At 36.1% G+C, this 25007-nt stretch overlaps 4 protein-coding genes across 6 annotated transcripts; 1 reads left to right on the top strand and 3 right to left on the bottom strand.

The window, feature by feature from the left end:
* Positions 1-2474: 2474 nt before the first annotated feature.
* LOC113724833 (uncharacterized) lies at positions 2475-5229 on the bottom strand. The gene is made up of 4 exons (XM_027247715.2): positions 4907-5229; positions 4343-4419; positions 3015-3099; positions 2475-2947 (listed from the first exon to the last, which is right to left on the bottom strand). Exons 1-4 carry the CDS (start codon positions 4997-4999, stop codon positions 2615-2617), a joined length of 588 nt encoding a protein of 195 aa, XP_027103516.1. The 5' UTR covers positions 5000-5229; the 3' UTR covers positions 2475-2614.
* A 5404-nt stretch (positions 5230-10633) lies between these two features.
* Positions 10634-14247, top strand: LOC113724832 (protein CANDIDATE G-PROTEIN COUPLED RECEPTOR 7-like). Its single transcript, XM_072073205.1, has 2 exons — positions 10634-12206; positions 13733-14247. Exon 1 carries the CDS (start codon positions 10771-10773, stop codon positions 12106-12108), a length of 1338 nt encoding a protein of 445 aa, XP_071929306.1. The 5' UTR covers positions 10634-10770; the 3' UTR covers positions 12109-12206; positions 13733-14247.
* LOC140026080 (replication protein A 70 kDa DNA-binding subunit B-like) lies at positions 13367-23515 on the bottom strand. Of its 3 annotated transcripts, XM_072073207.1 has the most exons (11): positions 23330-23515; positions 23021-23148; positions 22773-22791; positions 16716-16871; positions 15312-15760; positions 15104-15228; positions 14933-15011; positions 14708-14840; positions 14456-14613; positions 14249-14369; positions 13367-14153 (listed from the first exon to the last, which is right to left on the bottom strand). In XM_072073207.1, the coding sequence occupies exons 6-11, from the start codon at positions 15216-15218 to the stop codon at positions 13659-13661; spliced, it is 1101 nt and encodes a 366-aa protein (XP_071929308.1). In that variant the 5' UTR covers positions 15219-15228; positions 15312-15760; positions 16716-16871; positions 22773-22791; positions 23021-23148; positions 23330-23515; the 3' UTR covers positions 13367-13658. The 3 variants fall into 3 exon arrangements, with proteins under 3 accessions (XP_071929308.1, XP_071929307.1, XP_071929309.1); XM_072073206.1 differs by having other exon boundaries at positions 23021-23515; XM_072073208.1 differs by lacking the exon at positions 15312-15760 and having other exon boundaries at positions 23021-23515.
* Positions 15308-22239, bottom strand: LOC140036059 (uncharacterized). The gene is made up of 6 exons (XM_072077334.1): positions 21393-22239; positions 20376-21287; positions 16957-20282; positions 16716-16871; positions 15490-15760; positions 15308-15399 (listed from the first exon to the last, which is right to left on the bottom strand). Exons 1-6 carry the CDS (start codon positions 22237-22239, stop codon positions 15308-15310), a joined length of 5604 nt encoding a protein of 1867 aa, XP_071933435.1.
* Positions 23516-25007: the final 1492 nt, after the last annotated feature.

The following is a 25007-nucleotide window of genomic DNA, read 5'->3' as shown; positions in this document are numbered from 1 at the left end:
AACTTAGATACAACGGTATCAAACTTACGGAACAGGTTGGCACCGTAGTTAACTTACTTGAGCCACCAGCTTCGCATAGAATGAACGGGCAAAATTAGACATGGCCGGGCTGTAAACAAAGCAAATTAAAAAATAATCACAAAGTTATGTACGGGACAGAAACTAATGGAACAAGAAAATTCTCTAAAGATTGCTGGTGAAAGTCTTAGGAATTGTTTGGGCAATTTCAGATGCAGATAAAATAACGTATAGCATTTTAATTTTGGATGACCGTGGAGCATCACGACCTTCCAAATGAATGCATATCGGATGGAATTAGTATTGACGGGTAAATTTAGCATGGTAATAAAAACCAGCCCCGAGTGGAGGTTCAACAGGCAATCAAGTGAATCGGCCATCTAACTAGGTTGGGTTGATAGTTAGATCGGATAGGTCATAAATTTCTTGATCAGTTAATGATTCGATAGTTCAATCGATAAAATTAAAAAACTATTGATTGAACCACTATTTCAAAAAAATTATATTATTTCTATAATTTAGAATATAGTATTGCATTATTTAATATAGCTATTGGTTGAACCGATCAACTTGCAATTGAACTAGCAATCGAATGAACCGTTCACCTTTGCGGATTAAAGCTCAGGCCGGGTTTTGTACCTATGAAATTTAGCTATTGTTAGAAGGGAAGAAAGCAATTTGAATAATACAGTCACGGGCAGGATGGAGACTAACGAAACAAACAAATTTTGTCAAGAGTTGATGGTGAAAGTCATATGGATTGCTTTGAGCTTGAACAATTCAGATGCAAATAGACTCACGTGTAGCACTTCTGTTCTTTAATTTTAATATTATTGTTTTTCAATGGCAAAAGTTATAATACTCAGCTTCAACAGAAAGGAAGATCAACTAAATTGTACAAGGGTTAAAGGGGAAATAGCCCGGTTAAACCATAAAGATAAAGGTGCAATGATGCACCCTCTAAATTATTTTAATTACGTTAGCTGCAGGATGCTGGATTTGAAGTCTCCATCTACAATAGCTCATAAAGGAATTTTAAATGTCTCTTGGTGATCCACTTATATTCTTTGATAAATATGAAGCATTGCTAACACTAATGCAAAAATAATAATAATAATAAAACTTTCGAGTATCACTACCTTCTAAGAACCAACTCCTCTAAAAGGTAAAGCATAAAATATAAATCTAACTGCAAGTCAAGAGTTCAAATCTTTACACCTGCTATAAAATTTAAAGAGTGTGAAGTAGTGCACCTTTTTGGTGTAAAGATAGGAAGCACTCCCTCTAACTCCCCTTAACTCAATTGGACCCTTCCTGAAATATTGCACATCTCCTTTGCTCTAGAGGTAGGAACCACTCCCTCTAACTTCCCTTGACTTAGTTAGGCCCTCTCCTAAATAGGTTAGAGTAGGAGTTGACAATTGGCACAACAAAAAAAAAAAATTTTCTAAGGCCTTGCTCTCTATTATTTTATATTTCACAAAATTGTTTATGGAGAATAATTAAAAATCAGCTAAAGCTACTCTTTTATTGATTATGGATTTTCAAAATTTTTTTTATTAAAAAAATCTATAATTTGAACACAAAAGTAAATAAAAATATTAGAAAAATTGATTATCCAAAATCAAAGATTATAATTAGCTAAAATAAACAATCGAAAACAAGCCCTAAATTCATGCATCTTGGCTTACTATTCTTCATGAAGGAAATTTGGCAAGAATTAGGGCTTTAAACTAACCAAACTATTCATAAGTAGTTCGATTAAATGATCGACTTAACTTGACATTGATTAAATTCGAGTCGATCTCGAGTGCTCGATTAGTCAAACGAGTCGAGTATCAAGCGTTGATATATTAAGTTCAAAAGTTTGACGAACCTTATCGAGCAATACATATTATAATATATATATATATTAACGTATAGTATAAATTACATATAATAGACTTGAGCTTACTCGATCCCAAACGAGTCGATCTCAAGCGCCTCATAGGGCTTAGCAAATCAAACTTAATCATAGAAATTCATACTTGACCAAGTCGAGCTTGATCTCAAACATTTATATCAAGTTGAGCTCGAAGTCAAGCATGACATTGCTTGGGATCGACTCAACTCGTTTGCCTACTCAGTAAAAATAGCTAGTTCTAGACTTCTGGCCAGCGTAGTCAGGGCCTAAGTAGAGGAGGGGTGTGCCGTAGGCATCTTGTCTTAGAACTTAGGGGGACCTACATGAGAATAACCATCTCACCTGTAAATCAAGGTCAGCCATCCCACCCTTCAAAGCATCTATAACAATAGTAGTAGGTAATACGACAACCTTTATCTGGTGTAAAGAGCAAACAAGGAGGAGTTGGTATTCTTTTCAAAGCAATTGTAAGATAACAAACTACCCTGCATGCCCATCCCACCTCCCCTCAAAAGTGAGAAAGAATGAAGGAAAAGCATAACTGAGCAAACAATGCAGAACCAATGGGAATTTTACTCATGAAGGAAATAGAAGAAGATCCAATATTCTCTGGTTAAATACAAACTAACATGAAATGGTCATTCTTTCGAAGCTCTCAACCCTAGCCCTATCAAGACTCGAATGTTCCAAAGCTCATTTTCCTTGGCCATCACCAGAATTTGCATCCAAGGAACTTTGCTTACTGCCTCGTCCCTCCATCAAACTGCCTGAATTAGAAAGCCCAGTTTGCATGATTTGATGCATGCCATGGTTGGAACCACCTTGACCTTGGAATTGTTGCTGTGCCTGGAAATGGAGCAATTGATGTTGCTGATCTTGAGATCGGAGAGCACTAAGCTGGAAGGGCAACTTCTGAACAGGAACTCCTTGATGCTGCTGCACTGTTGTGGCTTGAGCTTGTTGCACTGTTGTGGCTTGAGCTTGTTGCACATAAATTCCTTGTTGAGCACCAGAACTTGAAGGAAGCTGTAACATATTCTTAGACGTTGGAAAGAAGTTATATCAACAATGAGACTAAATGACTTTAACCCACCTGTGGAGGCGTTGCTGATGGTTGTGGCTGAGCATCAGCAATGGCAGCTAAATACATCAAATTTCTCTGCAGGACTGCTTGATACCTTAATCATTCACAAAGTCACAATGATGTCAAGAACGCTCTGCTTGAATACAAGTCTGGCAAAGGAGGCTAAAAGCTTAGCACTTCAAATTCCTCTCAGATTCAAGCAGCTGACAAAATCAGAGGACATACACAGAACTTGTACACAAATTCAGCAAATTAGAGAATAGCGGATCTTATTTCAAAGTGAAATTACTAAAGTTAGACATCTGAGGAAAAAATGGTTTAATGCCAATGAATCTGATATAATTCTTTGGTAACTTTAAACTAGCCTAGCTGATATATAAAAAAGTTCAGCAAGTATATCAGCTTGATAAAACAACCCTTCATAGTTCAACTACTCGTACAATTCTAAACTACTGATACCAATTTTTGCTTAGTGATATCATGCTGGCTAGAAAGTTTAACTATGAATGAAATTTAAGTCCCTGGTCTCAATGTATTATATTATTAATTTTTAAACAACCCCATCTTCAGCAAATCTTGATGCTAATATGAGTAGCAGTAAAGATGCCTATCCTTGGAGATCTTTTACTCAAGATACACATCAACAATTATACAACTGTTTGGCTCGTTCCACTATATTCTTATTTGTTTCTCCAACATTTATAAACAAGTAACAGGCACAGATGGAGACTGTAACATGAGGATTGATAGATGAACTCAAATTTAAACTACATTTTATCAAACCTCGTTATCAAAAATGCACTTTTAACAATGGGACTGTTTTCATGTGAGAAAGCATCACAATAAAATGTTTCCATTTGTTTCTCCTTATTGAAATTCTAAACTTTGAAACAGTCCAATCCCTGGTAGAGAAAAAGAGGGGGGGGGGTGGAATAGAAGAGGTACTTGGTGCCAGCAACTCCTATAACTATCTTCATCACACATCATTTGGGTACGCCGTAATTCAGCTACATTATTTTCCCGTGACAATTTTAGGGATCTAGTGGCACAGATTCAAGCTCTAAAGAGGACACTTCGAGTGAATACCATACGATTCATAACGTGAAAGATTTTATAGGGAAGAAACTAGAATGACAATTCAAGGACTCTAAATGCTCAAAGAAAACTTGATGACTAGTTCAGGGATTCATCAGCTGAAGGCCACAGGGCTTATCCCAAATGATAAATGTATCCCACAACAGAAAGCAAAGAAGAAGAAAAGAAGCTTTACACCAGAGGGAGGCAATGTACGACCAATGCAAACAAATACGCTTTTTTCAAAAAAAATAGTAACTTACTGGGCACACTCTGAAACTTTGCCAAGGTTTTGATTTTCCAGTATAGCCAAAATCAAATTTTTGTTGTCATCCAAGCACTGCATCAGTCATCAACACACACACACTCAGTAGTCACGTAATTCAATACTAGTATTTATTAATCGCGAAAATAATAAAGATATTGGTACCAATTTATCCATCTATTTCCTGGGGGGGGGGGGGACTTAATAGGGCATAATAAGACGTCTAAGATGCATCAGATTTTCAAGACAAAAATTCCGAAAGAAAGAAGCTATCCAGATTATTCATTTCTTCTAGATAGAATGGGAGGAGGAAGGATATGACGTCAAATTTGGTAATGAAAAACCAGAGGAGGTCCATGTCCAAGCCAGCCAACCGGAAAAGTAATAAAACTCAAGGAACAAAGCTGCATCGGGAAATCTTGTCAAATCCTTGACATAAATTTCATCTTCTCAAGTAAAAGGAATTTTCTTGATGGTTGGAAAAAAGAGATATGCTACCCAGAAAACAAAAATAAAAAGAGAAGGGTTTGGAAAAGATGGAATAGTAAAAGTGAAAATGTACCTTCTGAATCTGCTCGGTGGTGATGGAATTAGGAGAAAATGGCAAGGAAGGAGGAGGAGAAGAAGTGAGAGCCGGCGTTGGCTGCTGCTGCATTTTTTTTTTTTAATTATTTCTTTTGGTCTGATAGAAAATTATACAGCTCCTCCTTTTGATTCTTCAAATCTTAAACCCTAAGAAAGCTTTGGTTTTGATTTTAAGATGAAGTGAAAAGAGTGACAAGAAAAAGCGCGTTATGATCGGATTTGCGGAGGCCGGGCCAGAAAGAAAGAAACATGTGTCGTATATGTGTAGGGATGATGTCTAAGTCAAACGGAGGAGTCAGTGAGAAATGGCAGTAATTTATTGAATTGTAAATTATTTGAGATAATTTTGTAAAAAAAATATTATATATATTTATATATAATGTATATGATATAAAAATATAATTAAAAAATATATTAAGAACGAAAACAAATCAGCGGAGATAAATAAAGTATAATTATTATTTACTACTCTCCAAAGTTCCAAACACTTTGGCGGAAGACCAAGACCTGTAGTACATCTGTACACGGCTTGTCCCTCCAGAAACAACGTCGTATTGGGCACTTCGCAGCAGCCAGCAGGGGGGCGCGGGGCGCCTGTTACGACTTTACGATGCGGGGTGGGTGCATCGATGCAATTGGCTTGCTATCAGCGTAGGGCACGCGTTTTCTCTTCTTGTTATTTTTTTTTCTTTTTTTTCTTGGAAAAACCTTCTTGTTTCTCTTTTTAAACGAAGGGCGCACACTACCATCTGGTTCTTATAGATATGTGCTAACAATCAAGGGAACGTTATACATATGTGCTATTATTGTTGTTTTATTTGTTTACAACGGGACAATGGGATAGCATAAGCTTTGTTTGGAAAGTAATTTTTTGTGAATATATTTTTCAATCATTTTTTTACAGTAATATATTAAATCGTTACAATAATTTTTTTTTATATTCTACAACCTCGTCACTAACATTTATGAGTGAGGTTGGGGTCAATCCTTCCATTTCTCTCCCTCTATCTCCAACAAGTCCTACTGAGACGCCACCAGAATCCTTAAGGAAATGGTTATCGATCTCTTGGGCACCAAAAAGGGCGCCCACATTCTTGAAGACGGCTATGGGGTCGATGGCCCAATGCACACCATCGCCGCTCATTCTGGTGCCAACGTCGTCGGTATCACCATTAACGAGTACTACGTAAATTAAGTCGGGATGCACAATGAGAAAGCTGACATCGATTCCTTGTGCGAAGTTGTTTGTGGCAACTTCCTGCAAATGCCCTTCCCCAATAATAGTTTTGATGTCCATGAGATGTTGTTTGCCATCGTCGATTATCTCGCTAGAGGTAGGGGAGAGGAGAGGAAATGGGAAGAGGAGAGGAAATGGGGAGAGAAAAGGGGAGGGAGGAGGAAAGAAAGGGAAAAAAAAAAAAAAAGGTGGCTTGTCGGAAGGGGTTGCCGGCGCAAGAACAGGCGCTGGCCTGTATTGGGCAGGGGTGGAGGGATGGAGGTGGTGGTGGGTTGAGGTGGAAGAAGAAAGGAAGAAAGAAATATTTTGTGTATTTTGAAGTGTGTAATTTAAAATTTTTGGGAAGTTTTTTAAAATTATTGTAACTAAAGTTGTTAAAAAAAACTAAGACCCCGTTTGGAAGGTGAGTTTTTTGGGTGTTTATCTAAAACTTTACCGTAAATTACTGTACAAGTTGTAAGAAAAATTTTTAAGATGAAAAACTTTAGAATGAAAAATATTTAGGATGCAATTTTTTTTTTCTGGAGATTTCTTTCTTTTTTCTTTTTCTTTTTCTTTTTCTTTCTTTTTATTTATTTATTTATTTCTTTTTTCTTTTCTTTTCTTTCTTCTCTTTTTCTCCTCCCTTCCCCCCCCCGGCGTACCTCTGCCTCTGACGTAGAAGAACTAGCAACAGCCATGGGATTTTTTTTTTGTAGCTTTTTCTCTCCCCATTTTCTCCCTCTCCCTCTCTCTCTATCCTCCCTCTCCCTGTCGCCCTCCGATGCCGGAATAGGTGAAGCCATGGATTTTTTTTTTGGCTTTTTCTCTCCCCACTCTCCTCCCCCTCCCCCTAGTTGCGATCTGATCGCCCAGTAGCGTGCAATTTTTTTTCCCTTTCTTTTCCGCTCTTCTTCCTCTCCTCTCCCCTCTCCCTCGCACTCCGACTTGTATTAGAACTTGCAGTCACGGAATTTTTTTTTAGCTTTTTCTCTCCCACCCTCCTCCCCTCCCCTGCCACCCTCCCCCTCCTCCTAGGGGAGGAGAGGAGGAGAGGGGTAAGAGAGAGGGAGAGAAATGAAAAAGAAGGAAAGCCAGCACTGGAATAGGTGTCGGCGTCGGGAGCGGTAGTGGAGGTGGTGGCTAGCGACTGGTGATGTGGTGGGTTGGGTAGGGGAGGAAAAAAGAAGAAAAGTGGAAGGGAAATTTTTTGTATATTAGATTTGAAGTGTGTAGGTTAAAAACTTTGATAAATTTTTTGAAGTTCATGTAGCAAAAGTTATTAAAAAACTAGTATCAGACAAACTTGTAAAAAACTTGAGGTTCCAAACAAGGCCTAAAATTTGACAAATACTCACTTTGCCAATCAAGGCTGTTATATAATGTTACTAGGGGATAAGCCCGCGCTCAGCGCGGGAGTGGTAACCTGTGTGGTGAAATGAGTAAATTTATAAAAAATAAAATAAAATTATGAGGAAAGGGCACCATACTTTTATAAATAGCATAATGCTATTATATGATGGTGGTATTTAATTGATATCAACTATTTTTCTAAACTAAACCTCTGGCATGAGATATACTTACCATTATTTTTCATGACGGTTTGAAAAGCAGATCTAGTGGTTTTTTCACCTTTTTATACTTATCATAAGCTTGATGTTATTTCTCATGAATTTTTTTCTTTTTGTTCAATAGATAATGATGCATATATCTTTTTTTCCTCTCTCATTTCAAAGTTAATTTTTAGCATTTAGTTTATCATTACATCTATCCATTCTAAAATTTGATGCAATTAAGGTAACTTTTAAATTTGCTATCATAACTAAAACAACTACCTAATGGTCCTGGAGTTTAAACAATCTCTAAGCAACAATAATTCCAATGAACAAATGCAAGGTCAAATAAATAAAGAGAAACCAAACAAGCAAATCGCTAACTTTGTCAGCTGCACTAATCCAATAATAACAATAACTAAGGGACAGGCATATAAGCCATATATGCAAATCACAACATATGTATCTCATTAATCATCTTGTATGCAGCAAACGAGATATTGATATTCTGCACAATGAATAGAGAAACAACCATTTAACAAATAGTGAAATAGTCTCTGCTAAACTTATCTACTAAAGCTTAAATCTCAACACGGTTCAAGCCTTTTTGTGCAAGTGATATTTAAAGCTAAGTATATAGATTCAAACCTACACCAAGATGAGAATTAATATCAAAATGAGAGTCAACAATTCACACATACCAATTGTGAATGAAGCTTTAAATCGTACCTTCAAGTCAAAGTTCCAGTATACAAATAACTTTTCCTCACAATTCAACCACCTACATCTAAGAAAATCAGTTTTCCAAGAACAGTTAGAAGAAAAATCAGATTTCCAATGTTCAGAGGTATGATCTACTTCATAATGAAATTCTCAAATTCATATAATAGCTAAAGAGAAAAATTGCAGTAGAAAATTTACAGTATCTAATGAACCAGTTGAATACAAAAAAAGTTTTTTTTTTAAAAAGACACAGAGAATAAAGAAACCTAGGCAAACGCCTTTAAAAAGATACGGAATACAAACACCTGCATCAATACCCAAAGCCTCCATTATTGCAGGAAGCTCAAAGGCATTGCAATTATTCTGGTAACTGAATAGAAATGATTCTTCACCTAATCCAGACTAAAACTCTCTTTAAGATAAATCAATTTGTGACGTCAATAACTACACTATTGACATTAGTTTCGTTCCATCATCTAAAATTCCATGAACTGCAAAAGAAGAGGCAAGGTGCTGCATTTACAATCCTAATGAGTTACATGAATGATTTTTCATCTAATACGCATTAAAACTCTCTTAAATAAAGCTAAATTATCATTTGAGTTCTTCCCATTCTTTATTCAAATTGAATTGCATGTCTTTTGTTCCGCCTAGTTTCTCACCTATCGAACTTCTTTCCTGTATTTGTATTAATGACAAACTTAATGGATAGGGAAACACTGCCAAGGATAATATAGGGAAACACTGCTGGAGGAGGCATCACACCATTGTACTCGCCGCTAAATCATTTCCATCGTACGTTTCCTGGCCCAAATTACCCCTAGACATACCACATGCAAATTTCCCAACAGTTTGCGACAATCCCACTTGAAAGGGTACTATAGTCAACAACTATGGAAGCAAGCATAACAATATTGTACTTTGCGCTTCATCATTTGCATTGTACTTTTTTGCATCCAAATATACCCCTCCACTTGACAGATGAAAATTTTTCAACCGTCAACTGCAAAGTGCTTTTTATATATGTATAAGATTTCCTATACAACTGGGAAGATAATAATGCCACTAACACTACCACTTGCAATGATTTCAAGCCAAATAAGGTGATTTTTATCTTATTTGCCTTGTCAATATACTATTCCCTTAGTTTTGAGATGTATGTCGCATTTTGAAATTTTTAACTTTTTAAGAATAATAAATTGATATTGATGTTAACGGATTTATTTTCAAAATTTTAAATTTAGTGTAAAATATAAATAAATATTAAAATAATATTGAAAAAAGAGAGATGTCCCAAAATGGAAAAAAAAATTTACTGCAATTTCAATGGCACGAATAGAATATACTAGCCCAACCTGGGGTAGTTTGAGTGATTCGTTGCTTTTTTCTAGGATACGGCGACCATGGTTCGAATCTCGGGGGTAATGCGTTCGAGGGAATTGGGCCTCTTCTTTCGAATTGCAGGGGAATAGTCGAGCCGAAAGCCTGGATGCCCCGTGTAAAAAAAAAAAAAAAGAATAGAATATACTAGTAGTAAATAGCTCTGTTTTGAAACTCGGACCGGACCGGCCGGTCGAACCGGGAACCGGCCAGGTAGCCGGTCCGAGGCTTATTAAAAAACCGGAAATTTAAAATCCGGTCAAAGCCGGTCAAAAACCGGGTTTGACCGGAAAAAAATCGGTTTTTCCGGTTTAACAGTAATTCTTTTTAAAAAAAATTCAAACTTTATAATATTATGTTTTGACCCCCTAAATTGTTAAAACTTATCGATATACCTCAAATATTTGATACTTTATAAATATTGTCCTAAAATTTGATGTTATTTTTCAATTAAACTCATAATTTTAATTCTAAACTTGTTAATATTTATTAAATAATATAAATTGCTATTTAATTGTTCTAATTTCTTTATATTTTCTTGTTAAATATATTTGAAACATCAAATATATATGAATATACCTTTATTAATATCAATATATTATTAGATATTATAAATATAATATTTTAATTTTTAAATAATTTTTATTTATGACGTCATCCGGTTCGACCCCTATCGACCCCCGGTTGAACCCATTGACCCCTGACCCCTGACCTTAGCCGAGTCGCTATCCGGTCCGGTTCTGAAAACATATAGTGGCAGGACTTTGACAATCAAAACCATATACCCATCGTACCACTAGTAGTAAATACTAGCAATAATAGTAGCGTATTTTAGTAACTCAGCGTCTCAGCCCATTTCACAATACTTAGTAGATTTATTACTAGTAGAGTACTCTGTCGGCCACGTCGCTAGACATCTACTAGTAGTGTTAAGATCCGTTCCTCACCGGCGGCTTAGATCACAAGTCAATGGCGTCGAGCTTTTCCAGGTCCTCCCTCTTCTTCTTGGTAGGAGCAGTAATTTTCTTCTTCCTCCTTAATACCTCTCTGGCCGAGATCCGTTCGACTGAAATCCGATCCGATTCGCGATCCACCATCCCTTTTGACGAATTCGGTTTCACCCATTCCGGACGCCTCAATCTCACCGTCACCCGCATCTCCTTCTCCAAACCCCAGCTCCACCTCTCTCAACTGGGTTTCTACCTCTGCACCCGCGACTCCTGGGCCCAAGTCGTCCAACAACTCCAAGATGGTGACATCCAGTGCCCCCTCCAGTCCCAGCACATCAAACGCGTCTTCAATTTCAATCATCTCAAACCCGATCACAATCCCACCCCCTACTCCTTCGAGGCGTCCGTCAAAGTCTCCGAGGCCAATCTCTTCACTCTTCTCTTCTCTAACTGCTTGCCCGATTTGGAGGTCTCCATGGACGTTCACTCCGTCATGTACAATTTCAACCCCAAAACCGGTCAGCTTGATTTCTTATCCGCCGGCAAAACTTGTTTGCCTCTTGTTTACTTCTTGTTTTTCCTGGCTTACTTAGCGATGGCGGCTGTTTGGGTTTATACCCTCTACAATAACCGATTGACCGCTTATAAGATTCACTTCTTTATGCTCTCCGTTGTCATCTTAAAAGCCTTGAATTTATTGTGTGAAACCGAGGATAAATCCTATATTAAGCGGACCGGGGCTGCTCATGGGTGGGATGTTTTGTTTTATTTGTTTAGTTTCTTGAAGGGTATCACGTTGTTCACTCTGATCGTTTTGATTGGGACTGGATGGTCGTTTTTGAAGCCGTACTTGCAAGATAAGGAGAAAAAGGTGCTCATAATTGTTATCCCGTTGCAAGTCGTCGCCAATGTTGCTCAGGTTGCCATAGATGAGACCGGCCCCTTTGGCCATAATTCTGGTACTTGGAAGAAGGTTTTTTTGCTTGTAGACATCCTTTGTTGTTGTGCTGTATTGTTTCCCATTGTCTGGTCGATTAAGAACTTGCGAGAGGCTGCCAAAGTGGATGGAAAGGCTGCAGTGAATTTGATGAAGTTGACATTGTTCAGGCAGTACTACATCATCGTGATCTCGTATATATACTTTACCAGAGTTGTGGTTTATGCCTTGGAGACTATTACTTCGTACAATTTTCAGTGGACTGGTCCTGTGGCTGCTGAATTGGCTACCTTGGCCTTTTACCTATTTACTGGCTATAATTTCAGACCTAAGGTGCAAAACCCGTATTTTGCTATTGATGATGAAGAGGAGGAAGCTGCTGCTGAGCAACTCAAGCTTGAAGATGAATTTGAGTTGTGATGTTTCCATCCACATGCAGTCTTGTGGGATATCTACTAACAGGATGAGGATGGAAGTTTGTTTAACAAGAGTTTCTATATTTTCTCCAACATCAATGAGTAAGCATCCTGGTCATCATGTATACCATAAATTTGCTTCTTTCTCTCTCTCGTTTTTTTTTTTTGGGCTGTTGGGGTGATGAGGGGGGCTGTTTCCTTGGTTCAAACAGTAGATACTTTGCAATCGCTGAGGTCCAATGCTGCCACCATTACTTTGTCTACCATTGCACTGGGTAGCTTGTGATTAGAATTAAAACAGTGAATTATTACACTCTCTTTTTGAGTATACGTTTGGTGCAGAGAGCTATGTAAAATTGATGAATAATGAGCATTTGTTTTTGTCAGTATAAGTTTAGTGCAGGCTACTTTATTTTTGCTTTTTGACTTGTAATGAATGACATAGAGAGAGCCATTCTTTCATGAATTCCACAATTTGCATTTAAAGAGGTAGGTCTCCGAACTATGGAATGTTGAGCCCTCTATACTTCGTTCCCCCCTCCCCTCCTTTTTTTTTTTGTTCTGTGTAATTGACTTTCAGGTTGCATATTGGTTGTGCATGAAACGGATTTGTGGTCGAATGTTGATAGATATACTTTTATAGTTCAACCTTGTAATCATCATGTTGTTTGCCCAGTTTAGGTTCTTTCTGAGGCTTGTTTGTGCTCCCCTAAATTTAGCTTAGGAATTCGGTGATACTGTACATCTTGTCCCCTCTATAGGTGCTCATCCCTTCTGTCTATTTGGGGTTGGCTGAATAATTCACTTGTTTACATCCACCTCTCAGTTTGTGGGATGGAACGGCACCAATTCTTTTTCAATGCATTTAAAAGTAAACTCAACTGTGTCTATCGATTGGTCCTGCAAACATGATTAGATTACAATTTATCAGACAGACTTAGAAAGCAGGTCATCATTTTGACAGAGTTTTTCCTCGAATTTTGTTTGCATAAAAATATACAATTTGCAAGACAATTTGACCGCCACCGCCTTTCCCGGCCTCTTGGGAAACTAACTACCCTAGAACCATCATTTAGTATACTCTTATAAGAGGAGGACACGTATCAAAAAGGCATCCGCAAATCATCATACTAGCATGATTCTGGCCGTGCATTGCACGGCCTACCCACTGATATGATCAAACAACTTAATCACAGCTGGGCAATCAGGATCATATATGTATATATATGATATGACCAACTGAAAAATGAAGAGGTAAACAATGAATATGCAAATCACAACCATAGATTACATAAACTCAAACATTCATGTCTTAGCAAAACACACACTTCAGTTCAACCCACAGTTACATATTAGGGGGTTTTAATAGGCTTCATTGCCTATTGAGTTACAACATTGATGGTTAAACCATTCATAGATATATTAGGATCCATTACTTTCTAAGTCAAAAGAATAATGGATCATAATATAATTCAAAAGGCATTGTCTAAGCAATCAAGATAGTCATCAAGGCAATGAACAAAAGATATAACAAAAGTGCAGAAATCAGGCATATCAGTCTTCCTTTGCTTTAGGTTTCTTGGCTGGACTGTCTTTGATATTTGCAGGTGGACCATACGATTTTGCAGGTTCTTTGGCAAACTCTTCAGCAGCCTTTGTTGGTTGTTTAGGATCTGTGTCTGCTGGTAAATCTTCTGGAAATTCAAGGCTTCTTTTTGCTCCACTGGTTGCAGATGTCTGGCTGTCTTTGTAAGAACTGGCTCCAGCAATTTTTTCAAGTACCAACTTTGTGCTTGGTGTGAACAATTGATCCTTTGATGATGTTTCTGCATGCCTTGCTGATGAACTGCCAAGTTCAGAAAAAACTTGAGTGTTTTCTGGAAGTTCTAGAGGAAGGGGACGGTCTGATAGTTCAGCTGCAGTATAAGCTTTGATGACAGTATTCTTTCTCTGCAGTTGACCTTGGAAAGGAGTCTCATAGGATTTCAGAAAACAGACCACTGTGTACTTTTTCAAAGCATCATTAAGTTCAGTATCTATTTGAAAGCCCTGCACCAGAAAATTTTTTTAGTTAGGTTCAGTGAATTCCTTTCTATGTATATATGTATTTATGCCTGAATATAAGACAGAAAATTCATACTTACATCTTCTTGTGCTTGTTTAAGCTGCAATGGAGTGAACTCAATCAATTTTCCAGCATCTTCTCCAGATATAATGCAGTGTATTGAGCTCGAAGCATCAGTTATAATAATTGGAATGCGAGCCCTTTAATTGAGTGGAGGAATTAAGATTAATATATGGCAACAAATGCGAATAATATTTAATTTAGAAGCATAAGTTAATGATCTAACCTGAGTTCAACTTCAGTTTGCTGTTTGCATGAAGGACAGTGGATGATCCAGTCAATGTCAGCATTCACAATTTTGTGACAATTCGCACAAGCTGTAGTCCAATATTTGCTGAATCCATATGCAAGTTTGACAGTTCCTTGCACCCAAGCTGCCTTTTGCTGAGGCAGGCAACCGTGAATGGTATTTGAATGTGAATTAGATAATAAATAGTTATATTTAAGCAAAATTGTAGAATAACAATATAGTACTTACAACTGGAAATGATGCCTGAAAATTGCTGATTGCTTTGATATCTTCTTCATTTGGAGGAGGAAGTAAATAGCTTGCATCATTGTATGTTTTAGCATCAAGCAAATTCCTGATTTCTTCCTTGTTCAAGCTGAACCTGAATGATTATGTTCAGAGGACAAATACAAAATTTATCAGTAAAATAAGTTGATAATTTATGGAAAAAACTAAAAAGAAAATTATACTTACCATTGCCTCAAAGATAGCTCATCTGGGAGTGGAGGACTGATCAGAATTCCAGATGAATACCTTGTAGTGAATGACAAAGCTGTAAAAATGATGAAATGGTTTAGTAATTATAACATTAAGTACTTAAAAGACACACAATAAAGAAATCATAATGCATAATGAAAAATTTACTATTGAATGTGGTCACTTTAACACGGAGAGCTATGATTAGAGGGGCAGTGCTAATCATGTCTGCTATTTTGCTCCCTTCATCATGTTCAAATTCATTCCAGAGAGTCATAAGCATGAGTTTCTTCCTGTCAGGTATAACAAATAAATTATAACTACTGCCATTAATCTAAAATGAGTTAATAAAATAGTAGTATTCAGGTTTGATTACTCTTCATTCACTATTATAATGTCTCTAGAAATAGAATCTGGATCTAGCTGCTTTATTGGGAATGCGTGAATGACAAAGCCTCTAATATCTGAAACAAAAGTGTTGATATGAATGTAAGAAATCAATAAAATGTCAAATGACTGTCAAGTAAATTAAAAAATAATGTAACAAAAATTACTACAAAGGTTATCTGAATCAGCATATTTGTGCAGATCAGAGAAGTTTGTCAGCTCAAATATGCAAGGCAACATAGGTGGCACAGGTTCAGCATAATTTTCAATCAAAGTCTTGTAGTTCAAAATCCAGGAGCATTCATAAGTCCCAACTCTGTATGTTGGGTCAGCAGGAACCACAATTGCATTAGAAACATAATATCGTTGATAAGGCTGCAGAAATTTGCTGAAGGTCTTGATGTGTTGTTCATAAGTCACAACAGAAACTTTTGTTCCCTGATTAGGATTAGGAAAAGTTAGTTATATATATATTATGAGTTATAGCTATAACTATAATGTTTTTGGCTAACATTATATTTATGACACAGAAATTAAAATTATAGGAATGAATACTTTAATAGTTAGGCGAGTATTCACTTGTAATCAAACTATAGTTCTGATATCAGTAGATGAAACTATGGTTCGTATAGATGAAAAGGTTAACTGCCATAAGTATGTCAATTGTTCCAGTTCATTAGTCCTGTGCAAATTTAGATAATTAACATATTATACTCCCACATGCTGTCTGGTACAGCCTGTCTTGATGACCAGCAGAAATATGCAATTTTTCCTCCCCTTAAGCTTTTACAATTTCATTATCTGTTTAGTGTGTGTGTTTTTTGTGAGATGTAATAAGCAATAATGTAACAGGGTAAACTGGAATTGCATATGTATATGTTTGTGATATGCTCATAACAAAGGTTTGTAATGCTAGAATAACTTCAGTATAAGGTAACCAACACTTGATAACAAACATGTATCTAAATATGCTGATAAGGAGGTTATTCCCATATTATTGGGTTTTTTTTTTTGTGGGGGGGGGGGTTCGAAGGAAGTTCATGGAGCAGGAGCTACTCTTGACCAGATACTCTTTTTTTTTTTGATGTCACAGATTGAGAACATTCTTCTTTTTCTTCTGGACCAACAAAGCCTACTTGCTAGCTGGATAGAAAAACTTAATGAACAGCAAGATTCCCTTCAGGAGCAGGTTGATATAAGTAAGATGTCAGAGTTCTAAATTCACTGATTACTATGTCAAAAGTGGTGCTAATCATCCTTATTCTCAGCTTCAGCAAGTTTTCAACCATGTGGTAATGAAGAGGCAAATCATAAAATGTTCGTTTACAGAATCTAAAATATTCTCATCTATGAATTTAATTAATGACCAGAGAGATAGGAAAGAATTGCTGACCTCAGTATCTGTGAGCAGAAAACGCATAATTCGCCTAGGTGGAACTTCACGAGTTAATTGACTGTGGCCTCTGTGAACAACTTGTGCCAGAACAGTCCACTTTTCTGCTCCTTTCTGAATGTTTAGTATGGAAGATATATGTCTAGGCATGATGGGCTGTATTTGTACAGAAATTAGATAGTGAATTAAACAAAATAATAAAGTTGAAAAAAAGGGCATGAATATTAAAACCTGATAATACAATCTGGGAAGCTTCGAGAACTTCTTTATATACTATATTTTTAGTATGATCAGTGCATGATTCATCAAAATAAGCTGGCCTAATAAGTACTTTTACAGCCGAAGCTGTTTTGGCTCTTGAAAGTGCAACATATAATTGGCCATGTGAAAATACAGGTTCTTTCAAATAAATACCAACAAAATCTAAAGTTTGGCCTTGTGCTTTATTTATTGTCATTGCAAAGTACAAACGAATTGGAAATTGTGTTCTCTTATATGGAACTGGATATTGTTCATCACTTGGTGGCTGCAAGGAAATTCTATGTATAAAAACTTCTTTGCCACAAAAATCACCAACTGCAATTTTAGCACAAATAACATTCTTGCTCAAACTCTTTATTATCAGTCTAGTTCCATTGCATAATCCTTCAGCAGGATCAAGATTTCTTAAAAGAATTATTGGGGCATTCGATTTTAAGAGTAACCTATGTGGAGGTAAATTGCTTGGCGTAAGAGTATTCAAAAGATCAATATATTCAGATTGATGATTTTCATTCAGTGTTTCATCATAGCTTAGGTACTCAGTCAAATCTCCTGGAAATTTTTTGATCAATTGATCATTTATTTCATCTACAAAGTTATTCTTTGTAGTTAGAATTGCTCTATTTTGTGAGCAATACAGTTTGTTTGAAGGATCTTTAAATTCAGGATACACAATATTGATTAGCTTTTCAATTGCATCAGTCTCATTATTATAGTTAACTATAATTGAAGATGGAAGTTTTACTATGTCATTTTCATTTGTTTCTTGTGTCCCATCTCCAATTCTTAAAAGAAACTGCGTGAATGAAGGATCTAATTTTGCTCTCATGTTCTCTATTAATTGCAATTTCTCTAATTTGTGCCATAATGGAGAATTTATCAAACATGCATTTATCATTTCAGCTTTTGTTCCTTTTCTAACAACTGGCAATGTTTGTCTAAAATCTCCTCCAAGTACAACTACCTTTCCCCCAAATATTTCTTCTGAATTCATTAAATCTCTTAAGAGATCATCTAAAGCTTCAATTGCTGCCTTTTTAGCCATTGGTGCTTCATCCCAGATTATGAGTTTTGCTTCTTTGATCATTGCAGCTAAAGAAGTTTGTTTACTGACCCGACATGTTGCACCATCAAAGATATCTATTGGAATTTTAAATCTGGAATGTGCAGTCCTTCCACCTGGTAAAATGGAAGCTGCAATTCCTGATGTAGCTGTAGCAAGAGCAAGATAGCCTTTAGATCTAACATCAGCTAACAAAGCTCTATAGAGAAATGTTTTTCCAGTACCACCTGGACCGTCAATGAAAAAAACACCAGGTCTATCTGAGTAAATTCTCTCAGATATGACTACGAATGCTTTTTTCTGTTTTTCATTGAGTAGCTCAATTGAATTTAAGTCAATATCTGAAATGACAATGTTTCTTTCTGCTCTTAATTCTCGAGTTTCATTGTCTATATTTTCATAAGAGAATCCAATGGGAATCAAATTATACAAATGTATACTTTTTCCCATCGATTGCAAAAATCCATCAATTTGTTGCAAAACATTTCTTTTCACTTGTGTAGATGTCATTGCTGAACATTTGGCAAAATCTTCTGACATAGAAGATTCAAAATTTTGCCACAATGCCTTTGGGTCATTAGGGCAAGAATAAACCAAAAGTGTTGCAAAGAGTCTCCTCATTTCATAGGGCATATGAAAAAGTGAGGCTTCTTGTAAACAAATTTCTTGGCTGTTATCATTTTGCAACAAGCCTCGAATTAATGCTGCTTCTTGGAACGTTTCTACTTGAACTCCATTAAAGGTTCTTAGGTCATCAAATGAAATTGGACATCTAACCTTTGATAAGAGTAATCTCAAGTAGTATCGTTCTCCTTCGGAAGGATGAGCAGTCATTATTCGACCTATTGATTCACCTCTTTCTCTCAATTTCCAGTATTTTTGCTTAGGTAACCAGACAAAATGATCAGGAAATTCTACATAAGTACAATTTAGATCCTGAGCTGCTTTATCTGTCCTATTCATGTAAAAAAATTCAGTGAGCATTGTTTTTTTCAAATGATAGTTATCGACAACATTTTGAAGATTAGCTGTTTTTTTGAAACTCATTGGCTGATAATTCTCCAAATGTAATTGTAAATGAATAATAGGTGGCTTTATTTCACTCATACAGAATCTAAAAATTCTCCATGCTGCCTCAGGTGGAGAAACCCACCTAGCTGATACATATTGTTTAATTTCATCAATTTCTGAATCAGATTTATTATTCACTACAGAGAAGCTAGTTCTATCATGACCTTTATAGATATACTTGTAAATGTATTTGACTGCTTTAATTGTAGAGCATATTTCAACATTAAGATGACAATCAAATTTAGCCAAAAGATATGGATTGTATGGTACAACCCATCTGTTATCTAAAAGAGTTGATTTAATCTTAATTTGAACTCCATCATCTCTCCTTCGATATTCAGGATATGCATTAAGAGTTTGGATAGTTTCCTCACAGAAATTTTTAGGAAAATTATTCTTGCAAGTTCCATTTTTTCTCATGCATACATTTGTTGGATCAAGTGAACCACATGGTCCATGAAGCATATGTTTAATGACCAAATTATATAGATGTTCATTTTTCTCTTTATTTGGTATCTCGGCACAAACAATTTTATCATATTCTTCAGGGGTATACATCTTGAATTTTGACTTTAAAATTAGCAAGAAATGTGCATGTGGCAGTCCACGTTTTTGGTATTCAATGACATAAGTGTAAGCTGCCACTTCACCGAAGATGCATTTTTTCAAAAGTTCATCTCTAAGCTGTTCTAACTTAGCATGAAATACTCTAGCAAGCAAATCTGGTCTGTTTTGTGCCTCTTCTTTGTCTATTAAGTGTTCTTTTATTTCTGGCCAATTAGGATTGCAAGTCATGGTCAGAAATATATCCGGTTTACCATACTTCTGTACTAATGTCATTGCATCCATGTATTTACGTCTCATATTTCTCGGCCCTCCAATAAATGATGGCGGTAATATGATACGTTGGCCAACATTAGATGCTTGACTCTCACCTGATCCTAAAGCATCTATTATGCCTTTCAAGAACTCTCTCCTAATTTCCTCTTGTTGTAATCTATAGAAGTCAAGTCTTTGTGTCTCAAGCTTCACATATTGATCAACAATATATTGTTGTAGGAGGCGAGCAAAATGTAATAGCCAAGATTCATCATTGTCCCTAATCTGAAGTTTATAACAATAGTATTCTCGAAGGGACACAAAATTTGGATCTTCATGTATGTTTTCCATTGCTGTGGAAAAAATAATAGTACATTATTAAATGTGTAATCATAAATATTAAATAGGTAAAATGAAAGATCATGGCATATATTTATTATACTAACCATGTTCTTCATTTTGGATTAATTGTTCTGCTGTAGCAGCATTTGCAGGGGAAATCAAATCTGCTACAGGTTGTTTTTTTTTCCTCTTTCTTCCATATACTTTTGCTCCTTTCTTTGGTATTCCTTGGTGCCAGCCAAGATCACCAAAAGGAAAAAGTATTGGATATTGGAGTGGATCATAACATCCATAATAGTACTGTATATTTTTTGAAGCACCACTATGGGTATGAACTCTAATATCACGCCTGCCGGTTTCTCCATTTTCTTGCCCCTCAACCCACAAACCAGCAACTTGTGAAGTTGTCGGTCTATTATAAACTCTTTGATCAACACCGGGCAGAGTTTTTAACACAATGTAGTAGTTATCTAAATTAGGTACCTCTCTCAAATTTCTAAAAAATTTTGCATATGGATTAGACTCAAGAACTTGCATAATTTTTCTAATCACACTTTCAGATAGTCTAGGACAAGCTGCTAATCGATTGCTTACTTCAGTTTCAAAATCATTGAAATATAACTGTAAATTATTACTATGATCATTGGTTGAATTGAAATCATTCAGAAAATGATATATTTGTCCTTGAATTCTAAAAGTGTAAATTCCTTTATTCCTTTTTGAGAGAGTCAGATCAGCTTTAACACCGAAGGAAGTGAATCCAAAATGATTATTATACGTTCTAATAAGAGCTCTAAAAGATTGTGCCTCTTGTGAAGATGAAGTCAATAGCTCTTTAAAGATATCTGGAATTTTATTTTGAGCTAAAATAACTTCACCATCTTGGCAACAAAAATATGCTGTCTCAGAAAAAAACTTCTTCGCTCCACAATGAGGACAATCTAGTTGGCGTGGTAGGATATCAGCTTTGTCAGGAATTATATCCAACAAAGCTCTTCCTGTTTTGCATCCTCTTCCTAAAATATAATTATTTTAGAGAACTTAGTAGTCAAATCATTCAATTGATTTTAATGCTAGTTTAAAAACAGATATTAGAAAACTTAAAAATATTAACTATAGACCTGGTTGAGTTTTTTTCAGAGATGATCTGCGATGTTTGGAATGAGATCGAGAAGTACGCTGAACATCAACAGCTGAGGAACACTCATTCACAATCATGATGCTTGTTCGATTTTCAATTATATTTGTAGAAGCAATAGATTTAGATTTTGCTCTCAATCTTTTGTTTTTCCATCTAAAGTAGGCCAGTCTCCTATATTCTTTTTTATTTATTACCTCTCCATGATATATTTCAGAATATTCAAGAGGGCTCTTATCATAAGGACCAATTGATCTAGATTTTCCTCTCAATTTTTTCTGTTTCCATCTAAAGTAGGCCTGCCTCCTATATGCTTTCTTATTTATCACCCCTTCATGATATATTTCAGAATAGTCAAGAGGGCTCTTATCATGATATATTTCAGAATAGTCAAGAGGGTTCTTATCATAAGATATAACAGATGTACTACCTATTATAGGTATATGGCTATTCACAGAAAGGGGAGGAATATAATTAGCTAGTTCCATATCTAGATTTGATATTTCAGAATAGCTAATTATTTCTTTAACGTTTGCAACTTGTTCACTCTGAAACTGATTTTCTGTAACAAATGGTTCCTCATTGAAGTTCACTTGTGACAAAGCAGCAGGTTCAACACCACAGAGGTTGATTAAAGATGAATTCATTGTAGGCAAACAATGCTTGTCAGTAGAATCAGAGGTATAATGAACTTCTCCAGTTTTTTTTGGAGGTAAGTAAACATTTTTACCCCTGCAGTCATTTGGCAGAATTACATTCCTATCGATGTGATTTTGTGAAGCACATGTTTCAACAGAGTGCTTTTCACGGATGTCATTCTCACAGTTCATTACAATAGGAGAATATGGTTAAGAAACAGAAGAATCAAGAGTAAACTTCATATGCTCAGTCAGCATATTTAAGTTTCTCCTTTTGTTTCTTTCCAACATTGCTAAATCAAGGGAATCATCAAACATCTCATCTATCAATCTAAAACCTGAACTAAATTTTCTTTTTTTCTTCATTTTGAAACACAGAAGATCAAAACCTAATTTTACTATAAATAAAGCAAGATACTAAACCAAAGGCACACAAAATGACAGAATCAAAGCATCCTAGAATAGCTAAAACTAACTAATATATATAAAATGGTAACCTTAATAACCCGAAGTACAATGATACTAAATGATGTAATTATTGAATAGATAAACAACTAACAGCATCATGCAACATTTGAAATTAAAAACAGAGGCAAAAGTAAAGCATCATAGCATAACATCAAACACATCGCATTTCTTATAATTAAAAGAAAGCAATAAACACAGGCAACAACAATGGGAAAAAATTGCAGTTCAAATCAGAAGGTGAGAAAACAGAAACATACCTATATTTTTTTTGCTCGCCTGAATGTTGGCAAAAGTCCGGCAGCATTTGAAATGAATATAAAAAGAGAGGAAAAAGTAAAGGTAAGCTAATCGAAAAATTACCATCATAATTATTCTTTTATGCATAATATAAAAGACATGGCAGTCTTTAATTAACGGAAGGCAATAATAAATGAACAGAAGGTAAGAACATTCATCAAAGTAAAAAAATGCAGGCTGAAATAAAAAGACAGAGAATAGAAAATACCTAGATTTTCTTCGCTCGTCTGCTGCGGCAAAACTGAGAAACAAAAGTATATATAGGGCTGGGAATACAGCCCATTTTGAAAGCTGCATCACAGCATACGTCGGTAGAACATGCATCCCTAAAATGAGCTGATTTTGGGGAAAAAGAGATATCAGTGAACTGTTTTTTGGGGCAAAAGAAGAATTGACGTCAATTGGGCGACTTTTTTAGAGACAATCGAAAGGAAGTACAGTTAATTGCTCGAGGAATTGACAGAAAATCGAAGATTTTGCAGGGCCGTAGATTTTGGGGAAAAGGAATTTTACTGACCTAATTTTTGGGGCAGGCCAAGAATTCACGTGCGTGTGGAGGATTTTCTGGGTTGAAATCAAATTGAAGGACAATTTAGTTGTTGAAGGATTCGGTAAGAAACTGAAAATTTTGCAGGCCGATATGGTATAGCGACCTATTCGATTGAGAGAAAGAAAAAGGCTATTCGACAGAAAAGAAGGGGAAGGGAATTCTGACTAAATGAAGAAAGAAGGAAGTTCAATAACTAATAAGACAATTAAGGTGGTGTTGACTAACTTTAACATCAGTCATAACGGCCAAGTACATTACTTCTAACGGACATAACTCCATTAATTTATATTAATTATATAATGAATCATATAATCTAATTCAAAACAGCCCATGTGATAAAAGGGCCCACAAATAGTTTACAATTATTTGCACTTGATCAGAAAATTATAAAAGAAATATTTTCAAATATACAAAAATAACCCTAAATAGTTAGCAACTATTTAATGAGCTAGTTTTCATAAAAGGATTCAATTGACCTTTCACATCAATTAAAAACCAAACAAAAGGAACAAATGCAAATAATTAAACCATTGTTACCAATTAGCCCCAAAATAGTAAGGAACTATTAAGACTTTGCATTTGAAGACCATGCCTGAAATAGACATTTCTCACTTTTTGGTAGAAAAAACCAGAAAAAAACACCTTTCTCTAACAATATAGTGACACTTGGCATTCAATTGAGAACTCCAATTGTTCTCTTATCTAGTTGGTAGATAAGCAAAGTGCATATGATCCTCTGTTCTCTTTCCCTATATGGACGACTGACTTTAGATTGTATTTTTGCTGCTACTAGAGAACTCAAGCAGTATCCCGGTTTAGATTGTATTTTTCGTTATTTTTTATAAAAAAATTACTAGTGATTTGATGTATGTGAGAGAAAAAAATAATAAAAAAATGTGATCACGAAAAACGATGCAATTTTCTGATAGAAAATGGCAATTCAAACACACCAACACATGTAAATTTTGCCATGACAGTAGTGTTAGTTGTACCCAAACATCTTGCGAAACCTGTAATTCAATTAGCCTTCATGGTCTCTGAATAGAACACCGCCTCTCCATTATCCCCAATTTCCCAAAGGCTGAGCGCCCTTAACCGCAGCCCAATTTCCCAATGTTTCTAGGTGGCCGTTGGTGGTAGGGTTGTCAACGGTCTGGGTCTGGACTCGGCCCGGACCCGCCATCATTTGTCGGGTACGGTTAGAGATATAGATCCGGACCCGGATCCGGATTCATTTTACCTAATAAATTTGTGGGTAGAATACGGAATATATCATTCCGACTCGTATCCGATCCGGACCCGTTTTAATTAATTAACAATTTAAAAATATATACCTATTTATCCTAATTATTCATGTCAGTAATGTGTATTCCCAAATTTTTCTAACCCTAATACCCATTCCCCATCGCCGCACACTGCCCGCATCGCACATCTCTTTTGGCTTCTTCCCCTCAGTCCCTCACTCTCGTTTCTCTTTTGCCTTGCTTCCTGCCGCCTCCGCCAGATGCCAGTGAAGTGACCAGTCCGCGTGAAACCGGCGACGTTATCTGACTCTTTCCATCTCCAGCTCCAAAGAAACCGCCGGATCTGGCCAGCTCCAAGGAAGCCTAGCTCTTGTAGTCTCACTCTCTCCTCTTTTCCAGTG

This window comes from Coffea arabica, chromosome 2c (assembly GCF_036785885.1).
Source record: "Coffea arabica cultivar ET-39 chromosome 2c, Coffea Arabica ET-39 HiFi, whole genome shotgun sequence".
Lineage (NCBI taxonomy): Eukaryota > Viridiplantae > Streptophyta > Magnoliopsida > Gentianales > Rubiaceae > Coffea > Coffea arabica.
The sequence above is the reverse complement of the archived record's forward strand: the minus strand, read 5'-3'. Positions and strand labels throughout refer to the sequence as shown.